Below are 20140 nucleotides of genomic sequence, written 5' to 3'. Positions count from 1 at the left end.
CAGAAATGTTTTGGCAAAAACAATGAGTAATTCTTGACGGAGAGCTCGGAGCATTTCCAAGCAACCCAGGTCTGCGGGCGCATCCGCAGTCGCAGTTCTTCACGAGTGAAAAAGAACAAAATGCCCAGTTTGTTAATTCTCCGTGGCTCCCCGGGATGCCGGACACGCAGGGTCCACAGCCGGCTGCTTGTATGGGAAGCAGAAGGAATTCATGGAGCAAAATCCCAGATCCTCACAAACCAAAGAAATTTCCTCTCCTTAATCCTGGAGAAGGAAGCATGGGCGAAGGGCGAGCCTGCTGTGGTCTCGGTGCTGGTGAGCGCCGAAAGCCGCCTGTGCCGTGGCACGGCTGCCGGTGTGTCCCCTTTCGGTGAGTCTGGCTCTGCCGGGCTGGCAGAGGAGAGGAGCCACGGCAGCTTCTCCATCGCCAGCGCCGACAAGCACCTACCTCCTCCAGCACGGGAAAGCCACGGAGCTGTTGGAGCGGGCGCGGAGGAGGCCACAAAAATGGTCCGAGGGCTGGAACAGCTCTGCCATGGCACTGGATGACCTTTGAAGGTCAACCAACCCAAACCCTTCTGCCATTCCGTGAGTCTCCCGTTTGAGTGGCTCCTTTTTTGCCGAGCGATACGATCCGGCTGCCCGGGGAGCGCCGCCGCCGCCCCGCCGCCGCCGCCCCTGCCCGCTCCCACCGCCGCGGGCTGCGGAGGCGAGGGGGGTCCCGCTGCCTGGGGAGCGGGAGGGCAGGAATCAGCCGAGGGCGGCTGATGCAGCGCATTCGTTTCGCAGCACCTGGGGCCACGGGAGGCTCCCCAGGCTCCTTCAAAGGACGCTGTCGCCCGGGCTGACCTCCTGATCCTTGTTTGCTTGAAAAATTTATATTGCTCTCGTCGCAATTCTCTACTTTATTCCTTCCCTTTGCTCTGCCTCTTGTCTTTGTCAGGGCGCAGTATTTTATATCTTACATTTATACTGCTGCTCCTACCTCCTCTTTCTTTGTACTGAATCATCACCAGGGCTTTATTTTCTTCTATTTTTTACTCCTGCGGTGCAGGACTCTACCATAACCCATCTATCAGGCCAGCTGCAAGCCCATCTTTATTTTCTCTTCCCACGCCCCTTCACTTCACCACTTTGGATAAAACAACAGAGTTTCTGGACCTTTTCTGGCCATTCGAGGGCCCTGCGGTTCCTGGCGACGATGCCGAGGCTCCCACTGCCTCGTGCCAGGTCAAAACTCAAGCACAAAATGCAAAAAATAAATGGTCCTCCCATCTCGGACCGGTCCTTCCCAGCTCCTCCCAGCACCTTCCTCCTCCTCTCCTTCAAGACACCGTCTTGCCAGGTCCCAGCCAGCGCCTCCTCCTCCTCCTCCTCCTCCTCCTCCTCCTCCTCCTCCTCCTCCTCCTCCTCCTCCTCCTCTTCCTCCTTCCCTGTCTCCGTAAAACAACATGGCAGCTCCAGTGTTTATGGGGACGATCCCCAGATCCCTCGTGGGATACTTCTCATCCCGTGCTTTCTGGATTTGGCTGCGCCTCACCAACGGCACCAATAAAAAATACAAGGCCCCTCCACAGCCATCAGAAGAAAAAAATTATGACCCTGTCTCAGCGAGGACCTTGCTGCTTTTTGGGGAGACAGAGCCCTTCAAAGGGGTTTAGGGCCCCCCCGGCTCCGGGGGTGATGCTGGGGAGATGTCCCACCTCCCCTCCGGTGCCAGAGCTGCACCACGGTCCTGTGGCGCGATCCCACACTGGGCTCGGCAAGGTCTCGGAGGCAAGGAGGGGGACGGGGCTTTGGGCTGAGCTCTGCCTGCCTGGCGCGGGTGCGCAGCCAGCCCCGGCGCGGGTGGGTGCCGACTTTCATGCACGATATGATCTCTCCCAGTCCCTCTTCCCCCAAGGGGCGACGCTGTGTACAGAAGCCACAGCATCAGATATAAATTATTGGAGCTTTTCTCACTCCCTGGTCCTCTTCCTAATTTTTTTGAGTTAAACTTGCATTTTTGGCTGGTGTTTCCCATAGTGCTGCACGGCCCGGAGCAACTGCTGTCGCTCTGCGTCTTCGCCGCGCCGACCCGCCCGTTTTCTGGAGAAAGTGGAATTAATTCGGGAAGGCCCTGGATGCCCCTGCCAGGGTGAGCCGGGAGATGCTCGTCGTGTTCAGCAGCAGCTGGGAGACGCTCAGCACTGCCCAGGATAGGGACCAAACGCCGGGGAAGGAGGGCATTGACAGGAGTTGTTTAAATGCCCCCTTAAACTGGAAGCTGCGCCCCTTGGAAGCAGATAGCCCATTTACTAACCTCGTGCCTCTCCTGGAACTCCGACATGTCCAGTCTGATGAAACCCTGCAAGAGAGAGAAACGTTTACCCTGATATTCGATTAAGGTGCTCACAGCTTCGCTCCACCGAGAAGGCTGCTCCAGACCCCGGCGGGTGGCCGGCCGAAGGCACGGTTTTGGGGTTCCCAAGGCCGGCGGGCGCTGGAGCGGCCGGATCCACCGCAAAATGCTGAGGGTTCGCGTGAGGAAGATGATCGCGGTTTCTCAAAAAAAGCCAGGAACAGTTCCCGCTGCCGGCTCGCAGCCCCCGGCCGAGATTCGCTTCAGACGCTCCGCTCGTCGCTAGAGCCGGAGCGATACAGGTGGGACTGAGACAGCAACTCGCAATTTGCTAAATAAAATGGGTATTATTGCTGTTCGGCTCTTTAGAAATAAATCACAAGAAGAACGCCATGCCTCGCCGCAAAAATCAAATCAAAATCAAAATCATAAAGCCGAGGTAAACTAGGTTCGTGGGCGATCGTCTCAAAGAGGCGACACCGGTAGAGAATTTACAGCTGCTACCCAAGCTCCCGTTTTGCATTTGAGAAACTGATGATTCACTGCAGATGCTGAATTTCCTGGGCTTGCAGCTATAACCCAGCTCCTGGAGGTACGGGAACAGTATAGAAGGGAAGGGAAGGGAAGGGAAGGGAAGGGAAGGGAAGGGAAGGGAAGGGAAGGGAAGGGAAGGGAAGGGAAGGGAAGGGAAGAGAAGAGAAGAGAAGAGAAGAGAAGAGAAGAGAAGAGAAGAGAAGAGAAAAGAAGAAAAGAAAAGAAAAGAAAAGAAAAGAAAAGAAAAGAAAAGAAAAGAAAAGAAAAGAAAAGAAAAGAAAAGAAAAGAAAAGAAAAGAAAAGAAAAGAAAAGAAAAGAAAAGAAAAGAAAAGAAAAAGAAGAAGAGAAGAGAAGAAGAAGAGAAGAGAAGAGAAGAGAAGAGAAGAGAAGAGAAGAGAAGAGAAGAGAAGAAAAAGAGAAGAGAAGAGAAGAAAAGAGAAGAAAAGAGAAGGAAAGGAAAGGAAAGGAAAGGAAAGGAAAGGAAAGGAAAGGAAAGGAAAGGAAAGGAAAGGAAAGGAAAGGAAAGGAAAGGAAAGGAAAGGAAAGGAAAGGAAAGGAAAGGAAAGGAAAGGAAAGGAAAGGAAAGGAAAGGAAAGGAAAGGAAAGGAAAGGAAAGGAAAGGAAAGGAAAGGAAAGGAAAGGAAAGGAAAGGAAAGAGAGGAAGGGAGGGAAGGGAAGGGAAGGGAAAGGAAAAGGAAGAGGAAAAGGAAAAGGAAGAGGAAAAGGAAGAGGAAGAGGAAAAGGAAAAGGAAAAGGAAAAGGAAGAGGAAGAGGAAAAGGAAAATGAGCACCGGCGCAGGTGCAGGCGGCGGCCACGACAGCTCTCCGTCGGCACCCACCCTCGGAGCCTGCGCCTCCCGGCCCCGCCGTGCCCGGCCCCGCTGCTGAAGACCCTTAGAGGCTGGCGGCAGATGGGCCGCGACAGGCATCACGCCCAGGACAGGCGGAGAGCCACGCGAAATAGCTACTGCCCGAGCAGGGTGCTCGGAGCCCCGTCCAGCCTGGCCTGGCATACTCAGCTTCAGAGGGAACGGGTGGGATGTTTGGGAGCCCGGAGCTTTCCTGGTCCCCGGTGACGCCGAGGGGCACCGAGCCACGACGCCGAGGGGCACCGAGCCACGACGGTGCTGCCGGGAACTCCCACGGGACGGAGGATCTGCCGGGTTTGCCACTCTCCCGTGAAATGCCGGTATTTGGGAAGGTGGTTAAGAGTTCAGGCCAGTTTAGGACGGATTTCAATTCAAAACAGCCACATTTCCCTGCAAAATATTAAACTACCAACAAAGTGCCCAGGGCAGAGCCAGGTGTACACAACTGGGGCCCGATCCCGGCGGCGCGCGCGCCGAGGAGCGTCCCACCGGCGTCCCGGCAAACGGCCGGCGCAAGCCACGCGGAGCCGGGCTGCGCAGGACCCGCTTTGCTTCGGTCTGATCCCGCTCCCGGCCCTCCCGCGCCCGTACCGCGCAGGCCGGAGACGGAGGTCAGCGCTTGCCATGACCTTGCAGCCTCTCCAGCGGTATGAAAATGGGCCGGGTACGGGGTTTTCCGTCCTTAACCCGTCTGTTCCTGGGAACGGCCGCACGCCCGCAGCCCCCCTCGCACCGCTGCTCGCAGCCCTGACGGCCAGGCTGATTCATTGCCAATAAAACTCGGATTTGCGCATGCTATTGAGTTAACGCAGCATTCCGCGTTTAGCCGATTTCTCCATTTGATGTTTGGCCGGGCATTGACCAGTGCCAGGTGTGGGAGTCGGGGATGACGACCTAGGAGCCGGGATTTATTGCTTCTGGAAGGCAATTAGAGAAGGATGAGGAAAAGAAACCAGAACAGCTATTTTTCATAGCGTCGGTTTACTTTTGATCTTCCTTCTACACGTGGATGTTATCTTGTGGCCGTCCTCGGCCGGAGGATATGGGGGAGAGGGATGAAGCGAGCGCCGGCGCCGGGGCAGCTCCGCTCGTGCCTCCCCCTTTTCCCGGCTCCGCGCCCTCCCCAGCGTCCGCGGCAGAGAGCTGGGCCCCTCCCAAAACGGGGACCGGGGAGCCCGGCTTGGTGCTTTAAAATCTTCGACATCCCTGAACTATGCCCTTACTAAGCCACCGAAACCTCGAAATAACTCTAACCCGTCTTGGCTAAAAGCCGCCGGGCGGATAACAAACCGAACCACGCCGACAGCTTCTGCTCCTCGGATCCCAAACACGTCAGCGCTCAGAACCCCCGGATGAAATCAGCGCCGCCACCTCCGCCGGCCGCACCGGTCCAACGCGGCGAGCGGCGCGGCCAGGGGCGCGTCAAATGGATTTCCAGCATTTTATCCTCCTAACAAGTTACAGCGTTATTAGGAATCGAGGCAAAAAAATGCGCTCACAGCACAGGACGGCAAAACGACAGCAACGTCCAGCGGGGAACGCAAGATACTGTTACAGCCATTTAGAGGTCTACAATTCAAATATAGGGGTAACACAGACAGGGACCTTCACAGGTTCGTTTTAACCCTTTCCCGGCGCGCACGGCCAGGGAAATTTCCCCGTCGGGGATGCATCCAGGCTGCTGCTGTGCAGCCGGGCCACCGGGCGAGCAGGACTGCGAGCCCCCGGCCCTGCCGCCACCAAACCAAACCTGCCCCGTTGCCGCAAGCACCCGGAGGGCAAACAGCGAAGGGAAGAGGCCTCACCTTTTTCACGTCCTTATGGATGTACTTGGCTGTCTGCTTGGCCAGCTCGGTTTTACCTGTTCCAAAGACAGGGAGAAAAGACTCGGGTTAAACCAGCTTTGTCCACCGTCTGTCTGTCCGTCAGCTGGGCCAGCGCCAGGGCTGGCGCCCGCTGCAACCAATACGGGTGGTTTTTCCCTGTAAATGCACTCGTGGGGAGGGGGTGCCAGTGTCGGATCCCGGGACAGCGCCGGCTGAGCGGGGCAGCGGCGTCACCGCTTCATTTGTAATAGCCGATTCCTACACGACGGGCAGAAAGATCCTTATTTTTTTCCACAAAAAGGTGCGGTTAGATCAGGTTTTCGCTACGTTTACTCTCAATATTCTCAGTTTCATGTGCCATGCCTTTTACTCCCTAGATAAAGAATTCCAGGGAAATGGGATATTCTTCCTTGCTTTGATTTAAATAAGGCGACTGTCGTAAAATTCTGGGATTGGGATTCTCACTGCTGGGTTTATCACCGGGGGCCGAATTTGGGCTGATTTCGGCTCCTGGGGCCGCCGTAACCAACTACTGCGCAACAAAAAGACGGCATCTTAAATACCAAACTGGCTTTTTTTCGACAAGGACGGTCTGGCCGGCGTTGGGCGCCTGCCCAGCCCCGCGCTGAGGCGGCCGTGGGTCGGTGACGGGCTTCGGTGGGTCAGGTCGGCCGGATCCCTTCGCCGGGTCACCGCCAAAGGGCCGCGAAAACGGGGATCCGTCCCTGCGCTCGGAAGCCTGCTCTGGCGGGGCCAATCTGCCAAAACGCAGCACCTTATTTCGGTGCGAGCTGCGTGGACTTCGTATGTTATACTGTAGCTCCCAATGTGTAAGCATAGATATATATGTGTGTACTTCTACATGTTGTACATATATATACATGTATATGAGGTATATCTATGTAATTCTACATATTGTACATATATATGAGGCATATCTGCATACTTAGACACATTGTACATATGTTTACACATATATGAGGTTTATCTGTGTACTTAGACACATTGTACATATATATACACAGATATATGAGGTATATCTGTGCACTTGTACATATTGTACATATATATACACATATATGAGATATATCTATGTAATTCTACATATTGTACATATATATACACATATATGAGGTTTATCTGTGTACTTAGACCCATTGTACATATATATACATGTATATGAGGTATATCTGTGCACTTAGACATGTTGTACTTACATACACACATATATGAGGTATATCTGTGCACTTGTACACATTGTACATATATATACACATATATGAGGTTTATCTGTGTACTTAGACCCATTGCACATATATATACACTTATATGAGGTATATCTGTGTACTAAGACATGTTGTACATATATATACATGTATATGAGGTATATCTGTGCACTTAGACATGTTGTACTTAAATATACACATATATGAGGTTTATCTGTGTACTTGTACATATACATACACATATATGAGGTTCATCTGTGTACTTAGACACATTGTACATATATATACATATACATGAGGTATATCTGTGTACTTGTATGTATGGTACATATATATGCACATATATGAGGTTTATCTGTGTACTTAGACACATTGTACATATATATATACACAGATATATGAGGTATATCTGTGCACTTGTACATATTGTACATATATACACACATATATGAGGTATATCTGTGCGCTTGTACGTATTGTACGTATATAAACATATATATGAATGGGTCTTTAAAGTGCTTAACCGCTGTGGGAATCTACTGAAATGTGAAGAGACATTCGCTCTTTCAGTTTGCACGCAGGTGGGCTTCCAGATTGCTGCTGCATCGAGCCCTATATAAAATATCCATTTGATAGACAATAAAATTCTCCGCTGCTTTGCTTTCTTATTTCAGTATTCATTTGTATGGCTCTAAAAAAAGGAAAAAAAAAATATATTTCCCACGGAACCACACGGGGGGTGAGGAGCCGACAGCTGACGTTACTGAGGCTTCAGACCCGCCGTAAGCCGTGCAACGAAGCCTCAAAACCGCGTCTCACTGGTTTGATAGGGCTTCACAGCGACTGGTGCAGAGGTGACACCCGCCCGCGGCTGCTGGGCGGCAGGAGCCCGGCGGGAGCGGGCGCTGGGTGTCCCGCCGCACGAACCCCTCCGGGGACCACGGGAGCCGGCGGATGCAGGAGAAGCGCCAGGCTGGTTTCAAATGTCACAGTTCGGTTCCTTTAAATCTGCTTTTTTAAATTTTTTTTATTTTTTTTTTTCCCCCGGACTCAAAGTCATTTTGTCCGTTTCATGAACTGATCTGCCGCCGTGTTGCATTTTATTGTGCTTGAGGACAAATATTATCGGTGTCAATAAAATCCCGCCATTACCGAGCGATCCTGGCCCACAGGAGCAGGATGAGCGGAGACGCGGTGTGCGAGCAGCACGTTCCTGCTACCACCCCACCCGCGGAGGCCCAGGGCTGCGACAACGACACTTCTATTGTGAAAACTGCCCCTTTTTGGGGCCCGGAGGGCAGACGCTCCCCCGGGATACTTCAGCGTGAATTATTTGTGCGTGCTGGAGTCCGGCGGCGGTTGCCCTGGGGACCACGGACCGGGTGACCGGTCGGAAGGACGACAGCACTTTTAACTGGTGTTTTACGTGGGACCTGCACGCGGAGCCCGGGAGCGGCCCCCTCTCCCGGCCCGGCCTCTCGGTCCCGCTCGCCACCACCCCGACGTTACCTATTCCAGACGATCCCAAGAAAAGAAAGACCAGCGGGTGCTCCTCGTCATACCAGCCATTTTCCTTCCTCCGAATAGCTGCATTTAAAGACGAAAACAAAAAAGGGGGGGGAGGAAAGGCATATAAATCAATGACACAAAAGCAAGTATAATTATCACTAAGTACACACTATGTTTTACTGCTCTCTGCCCACTCAAAGTCCTCGCTACCATTAGTGCTATCTAATTTGATTAGCCAGCCAAGGCCCCAGAGACACCTAATCAGGTTAGCATGGATTTGGAAAGCTGCCCAGAGCAGATTTCGGATAAAGTTTTCCAGGATGTGCACTCAGCGTTGCCAGGGAGACGGCCGGGAGGGGGGACAGGGATGGATGGATGGACGGACGGACGGAGCGGCGGGGGCTGGCGAGGGGAGGCTGCCAGAGGCACGCCGCCTTGCCGGCTCGCCAGTGCAACCGTTCTGCGAAAAAGCCGGTTTGAAGAGGTTTATGCGTTATTTCTTGCATGTGAATGGAAAGAGGGGGGTGACCGAGGGTCACGGCAGCTCTGAACTGGTGCAGGTCTGGAAGGACTGGGGAAGGAGAGCCGCTTATCTCCATGCCCGTCTGGACGGCGATGTCCAAGGGCACCCTGGTTAAGATACCAACGGAAAATTTTGCAGAAGGCAAGGAGGGTTTGGGAAGCAAAACACCCCGTTACCTCCCAAACTCCTAGTCCTAACGGCGCACCCCTTCCTCAGGACGGAGGCTGCTCTGCCTCGCGGAGCTGGTGATGCTCCTGCCCCCGGCTGCCCACAGCCACCCAAGGTGCGATTCGGCCCCACCGAGCAGCCGCAGGCTCTGTCAGGACCATCGCCAAACCAGTAACGTCACCGCACGAGGCGTAGCTGGGAGGTAAGGAACGGCTTTTGAGGCCGAGAGGAGCAAACAGAGTCACCTGCAGGCTGGAGCTGGCCCGTGGAGCTCAAAAGCGTCCGCCCTGGTTCAGACCGAGGGTCCGCTGCTGCTCGGCCTTTTGGCTAAGGAAATAATTCTCAGCGTTTTCATACTAGATACCCCCGTGGCCGGACTGGGTTTGATGGCTGGTGGTTGGTTGACACCGGGAGATGGACTGGGTGTCTCCTCCGCCCGCTGCAGGCATCGGCTGGGCGCAGTGATGCTCCCCGGCGCGGCGTGCGAGCAGCGGCCGCAGGAGGAGGCGCGGGGCCGAGTAAGTCCCATCGGCGGGACCCCCCTCCCGTATTCTGCTGACCCCCCGCCATCTTCAGCTCGGGGATCTCCCGTGCCTGCCGTGGCACGGATCCTCCATGGTCTCGCTTCCAAGTACCTGTCCAGCCTCCCCCGGCGTCCGAGCAAGTGCCACGGACCTTTGAGCAAAGCCTGGGCTGAGCACAGCCTACGGAAAACAGACTCCCAGGGTATTTGCACCCTAAAACATGCTGAAGTGACCGCTAATAAAGGCGAAATACCGGTGCAGGCGGGTAGGGTGGTTAACCCGCTTCAGTTCAGGCAGCGGCTAAAGGGGGCAGGGAGAGGAGGAGGCAGTGTGTGGGCTTTGCTCTGAATTTTGATCTGCAGGGGCTTCAGATCTCACCCAGACCTTGTAAGGGAGGAACCGAGCTTGTATTTCAGGGTGTTGGTCAGGACGTACGCCGAGGGGACGTGGGGACACGTAAGGAAAGCATTACGAGGGCACAGCTCTCCCCCATTGCCGTGCCCAGCCCGCTGGCTCTGCCCCGCACTGAACCCCAGCCCCGGCAACCCAAAACCACCCGCCAGCCCCCCGGCTGCTCCGCCGTGTGCCGCTTCCCGCCGGGGACCGACCCGGACCGAGCCGGAGCCGGGAAGGGACTGCGGGACGTGAAACGCTCCCGGCCACGGCTCGGGCACGGTTTGGCAGCTGGGTCTAGCAAAACGCCGGGGTGCAAGGCTCCAGAGCGGAGCACGGGGCTCACCGGTCCCGGCTTGTGCGCTGGGAGCTCACCACCGAGGTGCTGCAATTCCCAGCTCCCAGGGAGACAGCCTCACGTCTCAGCCCTCCTGATTTACCTGCATTATTTAAACACGGCCTGTATTACAGCTCTTGGAAAGAGTCCTTCTTGCCACAGGGATTGGTGCACGTTGTTTTGTGACGTTTGTGAGCCATGACACAACCTGAGACCGCATGGTGCTATAAACGAGGGGGAGGCTGCGCCGGCCCGGGGCCCTGCAGCCGCGCTTTCCGAAGGGCGCGGGGCAGCTGCCCCGCGTCAGCCAGACCCAAGGTGCGGCAGGTTACGTTTGACAGAAGCAGGGCACGAAACGGGCGAGGTGCCCAGCAATAGCAACCTCCGTTATTTTTAAGGTAGCAGAGGAAAACAGCAGCATCAGAGGTAGAATGAAGGGAGGGAAACCGCTCGGAGACGCGCGGCTCGACCGCGCTTTTAGCATAAAGCTCTTGAAAGGCCGCTGCACAAGCGGCACTGCAAAGCCCTGCCTTCGCTGCCTTCAGCGGCTTCCACAGCCGACGGAGGAATCAAACCGCGTCTCCTCTCTGCGGCTGCCGTCGCCAAAGCGCAGGCTGGGCCCGAGCCTCCATCCCCGTCCCCAGCCCCACGGGCCCCTGTCCCTTGTCCCGAGGCCAGCGTGGGGAGCCGTGCATCTGCTGGCTCCCCGGGGCTGGCAGGAGAGAACGCCAGTAACCTTGATAAATGGGGAAGGCTGGATTCGGAAAAAAGAAAGACAGAAAGAAGGCAAGAAGGCAAGAAGGAAAGAAAGAAAGAAGGAAAGAAAGAAGGAAAGAAGGATGGAGAGAAAGATGGAAAGAAAGGAAGAAAAAGAAAGAAAGAAAGATGGAAAGATGGAAAGACAGAAGAAAAGAAAGAACGAAAGAAAGAAGGAAAGAAAGAAAGAAAAATAGAAAGAAAGAAAGAAAGAAGGAAAGAAAGAAAGAAAGATGGAGAGATGGAAAGAAAGATGGAAACAAGGAAAGATGGAAAGAAAGATGGAAACAAGGAAAGAAAGAAGGAGAGAAAGAAGGAAAAAAGAAAGAAAAAGAAACAAAGAAAGAAGGAAAGAAGGAAAGAAAGACAGGAAGAAAGAAAGATGGAAAGAAAGAAAGATGGAAAGAAAGAAGGGAAGAACAAAAGAAGGGAAGAAGGAAAGAAAGATGGAAAAGAAAGAAAGAAAAATGGAAAGAAAGATAGAAAGAAAGATGGAAAGATGGAAAGAAAGACGGAAACAAGGAAAGATGGAAAGAAAGAAAGAAAGAAAAAAAGAAAGAAAGAAAGAAAGAAAAAAAGAAAGAAAGAAAGAAAGAAAGAAAGAAAGAAAGAAAGAAAGAAAGAAAGAAAGAAAGAAGGAAAGAAAGCTGGAAAGAAAGTCAATCCACCAAGCGCTCTGCTTGAAGGGGTATGGGAAAACAAGACCCCTGAGGCAAGGCATCCTCGCCGTGGCACACGCAGAGGTCTTCCTGCAGGAGCAGGATGGCAAACCGACACGGGCAATATGGGATAAACACTTCCATTTTGCATGTAAAAAGCAGCTGAATATCGCAGCCCACGGACCGAGGGGGAAACGCTGCCTCTGCCAGCAGCAGCCATGGCGGGAAGGTGTTCAACAGCAGCAGCTGAAGTGAAATACTGCAGCGGCCGGATCGGGCAGCAGCGAGGAGCCTCGCGTGGATTTGCCACGGAGCTCCTGGAGTTGCTCCTGCTGCCGAGAAGACCTGCAGGCAGGCCGGCTCCCCTGAGCCCCGGGCTGGGTCCGAGGGGACCCAGGCAGGGTGGAAGGTGACAGATCCGGTGAGGATGAGGAGTACACGTCCAAAGCCTCAAGGGAGCCTGAAAATGGCAAGAAAAAATCCATCTACTGAGGTTAAGGACGAGAGCTTTGAGGGTTGACTTGACCAGAGCCATTAAGCATCTCCAGGAGGAAGCCCACAACTCACTCATCTGGCAGACAGAATGAACGTGCTGCAGGGCTGGACGAATTCAAACTAGAAATAAGGCAGAACGTTTTTTAATAATGAGGGTGATTAACCATCACAGCGGGTTGCAAAGGGGAGGGTGACTGAATCCCTAATCCCTGCGGAGTCTGCAGGGAAAGATGAGGGGTCTTCCCGAAAGGTGGTGGTAGCTCAGCCAGAAGACGAAGGCTCGCATCGCTGTGCTATGCACAGGCTCAGCCCAAACAGCCAAAAAAGCCCGGTCTAACCTTAAAATCCAGGGGCACGTCCACCCAGCGAAACGGGACTGAGCGCAGGGATTGTGAAGTTAGCGGGAACACGAGCCCCAGCGCCACGCGGACTTGGACTTGATGCCTGGACGCAACCGAGACGCATTACCCGGTGCCTTGGCCACGCTAATAAGTCCTGACTCCTGTCATGGCTTAATTAGCTGGGGCGTGGAGCCAGGCTGCAGGACTGGCCTGCGGCCGCCCCGGCTCACCCTGCCCGGTGTCTCCGCTCGGCCCCACCGACCAGCTCGGGCTGCGGCCGGCGGCGCGGCTCGGTTCTCTGGGAAATCACGGGCAAGGCTCGGCGGGCAGCCAGCCCCGTCCTCCGGCCGCTCGCAGGCCACATCGCCCCGCAAACAGCCACCGCAGGAGGAGGAAGAGGAGGAAACGGCTGTGCCGTGGACACGGCGGCGCAGAGCCCCTGCCCGTGCCTGAGCGCGGCCCACCGCGTGCCCTTCCTGGTGCCGCACGTGCTCCTTCCCTGCCCTCTACCGCAGCAAACGCGAGGTCAAATACCCGGGGTGGAGATATTTAAAAAAAAAAAAAAAAATTGATGGGGAATAACGCCGACAATTTCTGCAGCGATCTCAGCTAAGACAATAAAGGTAATAAGCTTTTGCTTCGGGGCACGGAGTGACCACTTGCAGGGGTCAGCGCGTTTGATGGTCCGAAGGCAGCGAGGTTAAGTGTGGTCTTTTTTCACTCCTCTCTGCAGCGGGATACCAGACTTTATGGGTAAATGCTCATCTCACTCATAGCAACTCTGGGGATATAAACCACCCCATAAAAACCTCCCATAAAGCCAGTGCTCGTGATTCCGTGCGAGATCCCGGCTGGAGGTGTTATCATTCATTAGCAGGTTAGTTAGACCAACAATGAGGTGCCAAACCTTTTCTATAAGCCTTAAACCGATGAGATATCCTAGCACACAGCCTCGCCTCAGCGCTCCTGAGGTGCGGAAAGCCTGCAAAATTCTGGTTGCCCCCAGCGAGGGGCCACGGCAGCCCCAGCTCTTGCAGCCACGGCTGTAGGCGGCTCTCCTAGGTTGGCCGCTGCACGCTTCACCTTCGGGAAGAGGAGCCGAGACGCCACCCCGGGACAGAGCAGGACATCAGCGCCAGCCCGAAGGATGAAAACCCCGGCTAGGAAAGCCCCCGGGAGCGCTCCTCCCCTTGGGGTCCGTACCCAGAAAGCAGCTGCTGGCCACCTTGACGGCTCGGCGTTGGTAGCCACGCAAGGAATCCGTGCTACGCCTCTTGGAAAGCTGTCCCCTTCCTCCTGTAACTTCGGGGATGGCAGAAATAAATAAATAAAAGGAGGTAGGTCGCCCTGCTTTGCTGAAATTTCATTAAGACATTCAGACCCAATGTCCGAGCAAAGAGGCTGATGATGACGCCTGGGCCTTCTTCGCTGGAGCCATTTCCAGCGTGGCTGCAGTGCTCTCACTTTATTTTGTACATCTGTAACAGCGTAACTGTAGCGCGGTGCCTCTGAGAGGCCCTTCAGCCTGCTATTGAACTGATAAATTCACTGTATTACTTTACACAAATCAATACCCTAGCAGTTATCAGGGGTTGATGTGACCGAAATTGGTTTCAGCCAATTTGTGAGTGTAATAAATGTCCATTTATCAAATCAATTCATTCAGCGGTGCTTCTCAGACCGCCCGGGCTCAGGGTACCACGGGGTGACGTCTCCGGGTCCATACCCGCCGTGGGATCGCTCTCCTCCGTCCAGACTCTGCATCCACGGCCTGGGGTCTACCGCACCCCCGAGAAAGGTGCTGGCGGGCGCAGGACCGCTCGCCCGGCCCCGCTGCCGCTGGCTCCAGGACGGGGAAGAAGATGAACCTCCAACTAGACCGAAAGTGTTTCCTTGCAAAGCCTGACCTGACCCGCAGGCAGCCTGCCTCGCGGTAACAAGTGCTGCACCCTCCGAAATACAGAACTTGTAAAGGATCCCGTCTCGGCCAAAATACAACCGATTTCCTTTGGGCCAGGGCAGGATGAAACTCCCGCTCACCCATTTTCCTCAGCTTTGAAGCGCCAACTGATTTCAGCGTGTTCAAAATTTGTAATTTTATAGTTAAAAACTAGATTTTTCTGCACCACCTTTTATTCAAAATCTCTACGCTAAAAAATAAACACCACTTTTCCTTCCTCCCTCCTTATTCAACGTTGGGACGAGCTGTCACAGATTACTTCGATCCAAACGGCTTAGAAAATCAGCACTGGGAAGCGGTGGTTTGAACCCCCGCGAGCTGACCGCTGCCTGGCAAACCCTGTGCGTCTGTATAGAAGGGTAGTCTTTCTCCGGCATAACATTTAGGATATGAGATCGCAAACCAAAGCCAAACAAAATGTTTACTTCCACAAAATGCCCTCCTGCGGTTTATAACCTCAGCCGGGGGATGCTTTCTGCTCAGCCCATAAGGCTGCGCTGCTCCACCCCGGTGCCTCCGCAGGCAAACGAGCCCTGGGCGGCTTCGGAGCGCGGTCGCTTCTGGAAGCGCCCCGGGAACGCAAGCGCGAGCCTTTCAGCTGCTGGCGCGCACGGACCGGCCGCAGCAGCCGGGCTGCCGTGAGTTCCTGGGATCGCGGGAATGACCTGCCTGGTTTTTTCTGACATGTTACGAGATGGAATATTTCATTTGGATTTTGTTAAAATGAAACAAGCGTCTACAGCCGCCTGGGGGAGAGCGTCGTTCGGCCACGGCCAAGCTGCCTCCCGCCATCGCCGTCCCCAGCCAGAGCACCGGGAGGGATCCCGCGCCCTCGGAGACGCCCTGTTAGGATCGGTTAATCACCATCCACCTCCTCGCGGTCCTGCCGTCGTCTGTCCTGCTTCACGGAGCAGAAAAGAGAGCAGCGGGGCTCGGATATCTGCAGAGATGTCAAGCGGTCGGTGCCGCAACTGCGGCAAGCTCCGCGCTAGCATCCCGGCAGCCCCGAGCATCCCCGCCGCCCCGGCCCTGTGCGGCCAACCCCAGAGCGCACCTTCCCTTTGCGTTCTCGCCCGAGCCCCTCCAGAGGCTGTTTGGATCATGCACCGAGTGACGGATTAAATCAGATTATTCAATTAAGGCGGCAGTTATAAATTAAACATATCAGCCCGGCTTGGTAAATCTCGAGACGTGGCGTGCGGCAAGTCTCCGAGCCAACAAACTGCATCGGCGAGTGCAGAACGGGAGGCGCGTGGAGTCCGCAAAGCGGCAGTGAAACTAGCTGGGAATAAAATAAATAACAAAAATAGCCAGGAAGCGCTTGAAAGAAAAAGTCCCGTCTCTTAATTCCCCCTTCCCGAAAGAAAACACCAAAACCGGGGCAGAAGGGAAGAGGGGGAGGAGGGAACGGAGACTCTCCTGCTACCTTTTGGTCTGATGTCCCGAGGCTGCGGGGGTATCAAGCACATTCCCCATAATTCAATAAGAGAAACCTCCATAAAGGCAGCCACTTTAATGTGCAGAAACACCACCTGTGTCAGAAACAGGCACCGGCCATTAATCACAGCTTCCCAATTAGCCCGGCCTGCTGCCCCCAGGCACAGCCGCTCTCCGAAGGCAGAGGGTGTCTGCTGTGTGCGCGGGGCAGAGCTGGCTCTTCCCAGGCCTTCCAGACCTTCGTCTTTGTTAACGAGGCCGCTAGGGTCTGGTATCTGCGACAGCACACTGCTCGCCGTTTTGCCCTGACCTCAGCCCCGTCTCGCCTCGCTGTCCCGCTTTCAGGCACTAAACTGGGATGCACGGACGGTTCAAGGAATTATGAACAGGATCCAGAGCTTTGGATCGGCAAATCAACCCCAGCCCAGCTCGCTGGAGCCTTGATTTCCTTGCAGTCTTGTCGTGCCCAGCATGAAATAAACCACTGCTGAGTTTTGAGAGGCTGCCCCAAGCTGCACCCACTTGTGACACCGAGGGAAACCACCCCGCACGAACACCCGGGACCCCTCTTTTCCTTCCCCCGCAGGGGCATCGGTCGGGGCCGTGCGCTCTGTCGCGCGTGACGTTCCCCGGCCAGTGCCTGCGGCGAGGGACGGAGCATGGTGCTCCTCGGGAGGCAGAGCTGGGGCTGCCGGAGCTGCGGCTGCAGGCTCTCCGCAGCGCCGGGCTGATGCCCAGGCTCGGCTTTGCAGGGGTGCTGCTGCCGGAGCCGTGCTGGCAGAAGCAGAGCAAGGTTTGCAGCGAGAGAGAAGCGCGTTCACCAGGCTGACCGATGCACTCAGACATCCCCCCCTCTGCTCCACAGATGCCCAACGCCCTTGCGTCTCCAAGTGCCTAACTGATTAACCTAACGAAGTTATGCTCGGAGCGACTGTCTGCGCTCAGCTGAAATTCGTGGTTTCTGTTTGGGCCCGTGCGCCTAAAAGCTCATCTGGTTTTGCCCCCAGCTCCGTCCTCTGGTCTGACGAAAACCATCACCTTTTCCTCCAAACCTCGCTGCACACTTGTACGGCTCTGTCACAGCCACAAGAGGCCAGACTCCTCATTTATTCCCTGTGTTTATGCCATTTGTTTTTCTTAAGCCGTGAAAACTCAGAATTTGAAGAGCAGGAAAAACACCTGAAGAAAAAGGCCCCAGCAGCCTAGCTGGGGGTGAGGGCACGGGGCTGCAGCAGACCCAGACGAGGGAACCCGAGCTAACGAAGTACTGCAGGCTCGCGCTGTTTGCAGCGGACTCACGGATACAAACCACCCTGTCTTTCACCTGATCTATAGCACAGACGACTAACGCGGCTTCCCAGACAGAAACCAACCAAGCAGAGCCGTAAAGGCAACGTGCTTTAAAGCGCAGGCTCTTAAGGACCTGCCTCGTGCGGCGTTCCTCTCGGCAGCGGACAGAGCAGAAGATGGCGTCCCCTTGCACCTGTGAGGGCTCGCGGATCCAGCAGGGAACATCACAGGGACGCGCTGCTGCAAAGGGTTTTGCTTTAATGTTATCTGCAGTATTTACTGGCAGCACCACCAGAAAGGGGAGATGGAAAGAGCTCAGGAGGTGAATAACCCTTCCGTTAGCCATCACCCGTCCCATCCGCCCCAAGGCCTGGGTATCTTAGAATCATAGAATCACAGAGTCACAGAATCGCTTAGGTTGGAAAAGACCCTCAAGATCATCGAGTCCAACCGTTAACCCAGCACTGCCAAGGCCACCACTAAACCATGTCCCCAAGCACCACATCTCCCCGGCTTTTAAATCCCTCCAGGGACGGGAACTCAGCCCCTGCCCTGGGCAGCCTGGGCCAGGGCCTGACAGCCCTTTGGGGAAGAAGTTTTTCCCAATACCCAACCCAAACCTGCCCTGGCGCAGCTTGAGGCCGTTCCCTCTCGTCCCATCGCTTGTTCCTGGGGAGAAGAGACCGACCCCCCCGGCTCCAGCCTCCTTTCAGGCCGTTGCAGAGAGCGATGAGGGCTCCCCTCAGCCTCCTCTTCTCCAGGCTGAGCCCCCCCAGCTCCCCCAGCCGCTCCTCCCCAGCCTTGGGCTCCAGCCCCTGCCCCAGCCTCGCTGCCCTGCTCTGGCCACGCTCCAGCCCCTCCATGGCCGCCTTGGGGTGAGGGGCCCAGCGCTGAGCACAGCATTCGAGGGGCGGCCTCACCAGTGCCCAGCACAGGGGGACCATCCCTGCCCTGCTCCTGCTGCCCACACCGTTCCTGATACAAGCCAGGGTGCCACTGGCCCTCTGGGCCACCTGGGCACACTGCTGGCTCATGTTCAGCGGCTGTGGACCAGCACCCCCAGGCCCTTTCCCGCCGGGCAGCTCCCAGCCGCTCCTCCCCACGCCTGCAGCGGTGCCTGGGGTTGTTGTGCCCCCAGTGCAGGACCCGGCCCTGAGCCTTGCTGACCCTCACCCAGTGCCTGGGCCCATCGACCCAGCCTGGCCAGGGCCCTCTGCAGAGCCTCCCTGCCCCCCAGCAGATCAACGCTCCCGCCCGACTGGGTGTCCTCTGCAAACTGGCTGAGGGTGCCCTCGATCCCCTCGTCCAGGTCGTTGATAAAGATATTGAACAGAGCTGGACCCAGTGCTGAGCCCTGGGGACACCACTGGTAACTGGATGACATTTTATGTGTCTCGTGACTCGTGACATCTTATGACTAACGGCCATCAAACACTCTCTGCGAGCTCAGGACCGCAACGTCACCGACCAGAGTGGGGCCGGGCTCAGAATGCCGACCGAGATCGGCCTGTGACGAGGCAAGGAGAGCTTTGCGCCATAAACTGCAGCTGCTTCGGCCGAGCAACCCTTTCCTCAGCAGCAAATGCTTCCTTTGACGCAAGAACTAGAGGGCACTGGGCGAAACTATCAGGAGGCAGATTTAAAATGAATAAAAGGGTCTATTTCTTTGCTAGCCAGTGCTGGTACCAGCGGCAGGACACCGGCTTGATGCAGCACGCACGGCCAGGAAAGCGTGGCTGAAGTATGTGCCTGTATTAGATGTGGAATGAAGCCCCAAATCTGTAAAGGATACAGAAAAATCCCCCGAAGCAGCCCGCCTGTGAGGGGCTTGCATACATAAAGCCGTACAGAACTGCTCGTGAATTATTAATGAACGATATTCTTAAGACAAACGGTCTTGAAAAAAGACAGCTCGATGTTCAGGTGTCGGCACGTTCAGCCGCTGTGTTTAGCTGAGAACTCCCTGGGCAAATTGCTGCCGGTCCCCCCCAGGCTCGGTGAGCCGCTCGGAGGCAGCCCCAGCTCAGGGCCGGAGGGAATGGCTCGCTTTCCCCGTGGAGCAGAAGACGCGGGAGGGCAGAGCGGGCGGCGGGCGAGGGGTCCTACCTGCTCCCACCGTGGCTATGGCGCTCTCCTGACCGATGATGTGCTCTTTCAGCCGCTGCTCCAGCGGAAACCTCCGGCGTTCCTCCACCTCCCTCTTGCGCTGCTCCTCCTGGAACTGTGGGAGGGAAGAAAACGCTGGGATCAGAGGCTTTTCAGAGCAAGAACAGGAGCATCGGGTACATACATAAGAGTTTTGTCCCCCACCCCCAGGACCGCAAAGCCCTGTGGGCATCTGTCTGACACCTGGACAGACAGACAGACAGCGCCCGGACTGCTGCCTGGCACTGGGAAGCGGCCAGGGCAGATGCAGCTTGGTGGGAGTCTGGAAGCACCAGCCCGAGCCACGGCGAGAGGAAATTTCTGGATCTGCCAGGGACAGGGGCTGGGGCAAGCGGCAACGGAGAGGAGCGGGTGAGCCGCCGCGCCGCGGGCAGCACCCGGGAACCGGCGTGGCAGCTGACGGGGAAAGCAGGCTGCTTCTGTAACGGTGACACAGAGGGAACAGTGACACCGCTCAATTTTCCTAACGAGCTCGTAACCCGTTACAAGCATGCTTATTTTGAAAAATAAGGCCTCAGCTACTCTACCTATATTGTTTTCCCACCCTCCACCCACCTCCTGTTCAAAGGCTCCAACATCATCCCGTGGGATGGCAGCATTGCCGTCTCCGGTTGGGTACGCTGGGGAAGCCCGGCACCATTGCCTTGCAGGCAAACCCGCGGCAGCACGCAGGCCGGCGCTGGAAAAAGCTCTGTACTCGGAACGTTTGCTTTCTTCCACCTCCAGCTCACAAGGAGCAGGGCCTTCGAGACTCAGGCGCTGCTTCCACCCGGCTCGCTTTCCGG

General features: G+C 55.6%; 1 protein-coding gene across 2 annotated transcripts in view; it reads right to left on the bottom strand.

The window, feature by feature from the left end:
- The window catches only part of CLPB (ClpB family mitochondrial disaggregase), a 93285-nt gene that overhangs the window by 9283 nt on the left and 63862 nt on the right, over positions 1 to 20140 (bottom strand). For both annotated transcript variants that reach the window (XM_087759343.1, XM_009464172.2), the window contains 4 exons: positions 19296 to 19410; positions 8307 to 8384; positions 5551 to 5606; positions 2303 to 2347 (listed from right to left, as the gene is read on the bottom strand). In XM_087759343.1, the coding sequence (XP_087615469.1) occupies positions 2303 to 2347; positions 5551 to 5606; positions 8307 to 8384; positions 19296 to 19410 (294 nt within the window). The remainder of the gene's footprint in view (positions 1 to 2302; positions 2348 to 5550; positions 5607 to 8306; positions 8385 to 19295; positions 19411 to 20140) is intronic.

The sequence above is a fragment of the Nipponia nippon genome, unplaced genomic scaffold (genome assembly GCF_047370975.1).
Source record: "Nipponia nippon isolate SJK-2023a ecotype South Korea unplaced genomic scaffold, ASM4737097v1 scaffold_2, whole genome shotgun sequence".
Taxonomy (NCBI): Eukaryota; Metazoa; Chordata; class Aves; order Pelecaniformes; family Threskiornithidae; genus Nipponia; species Nipponia nippon.
This window is presented reverse-complemented; position numbering and strand designations above follow the sequence as displayed.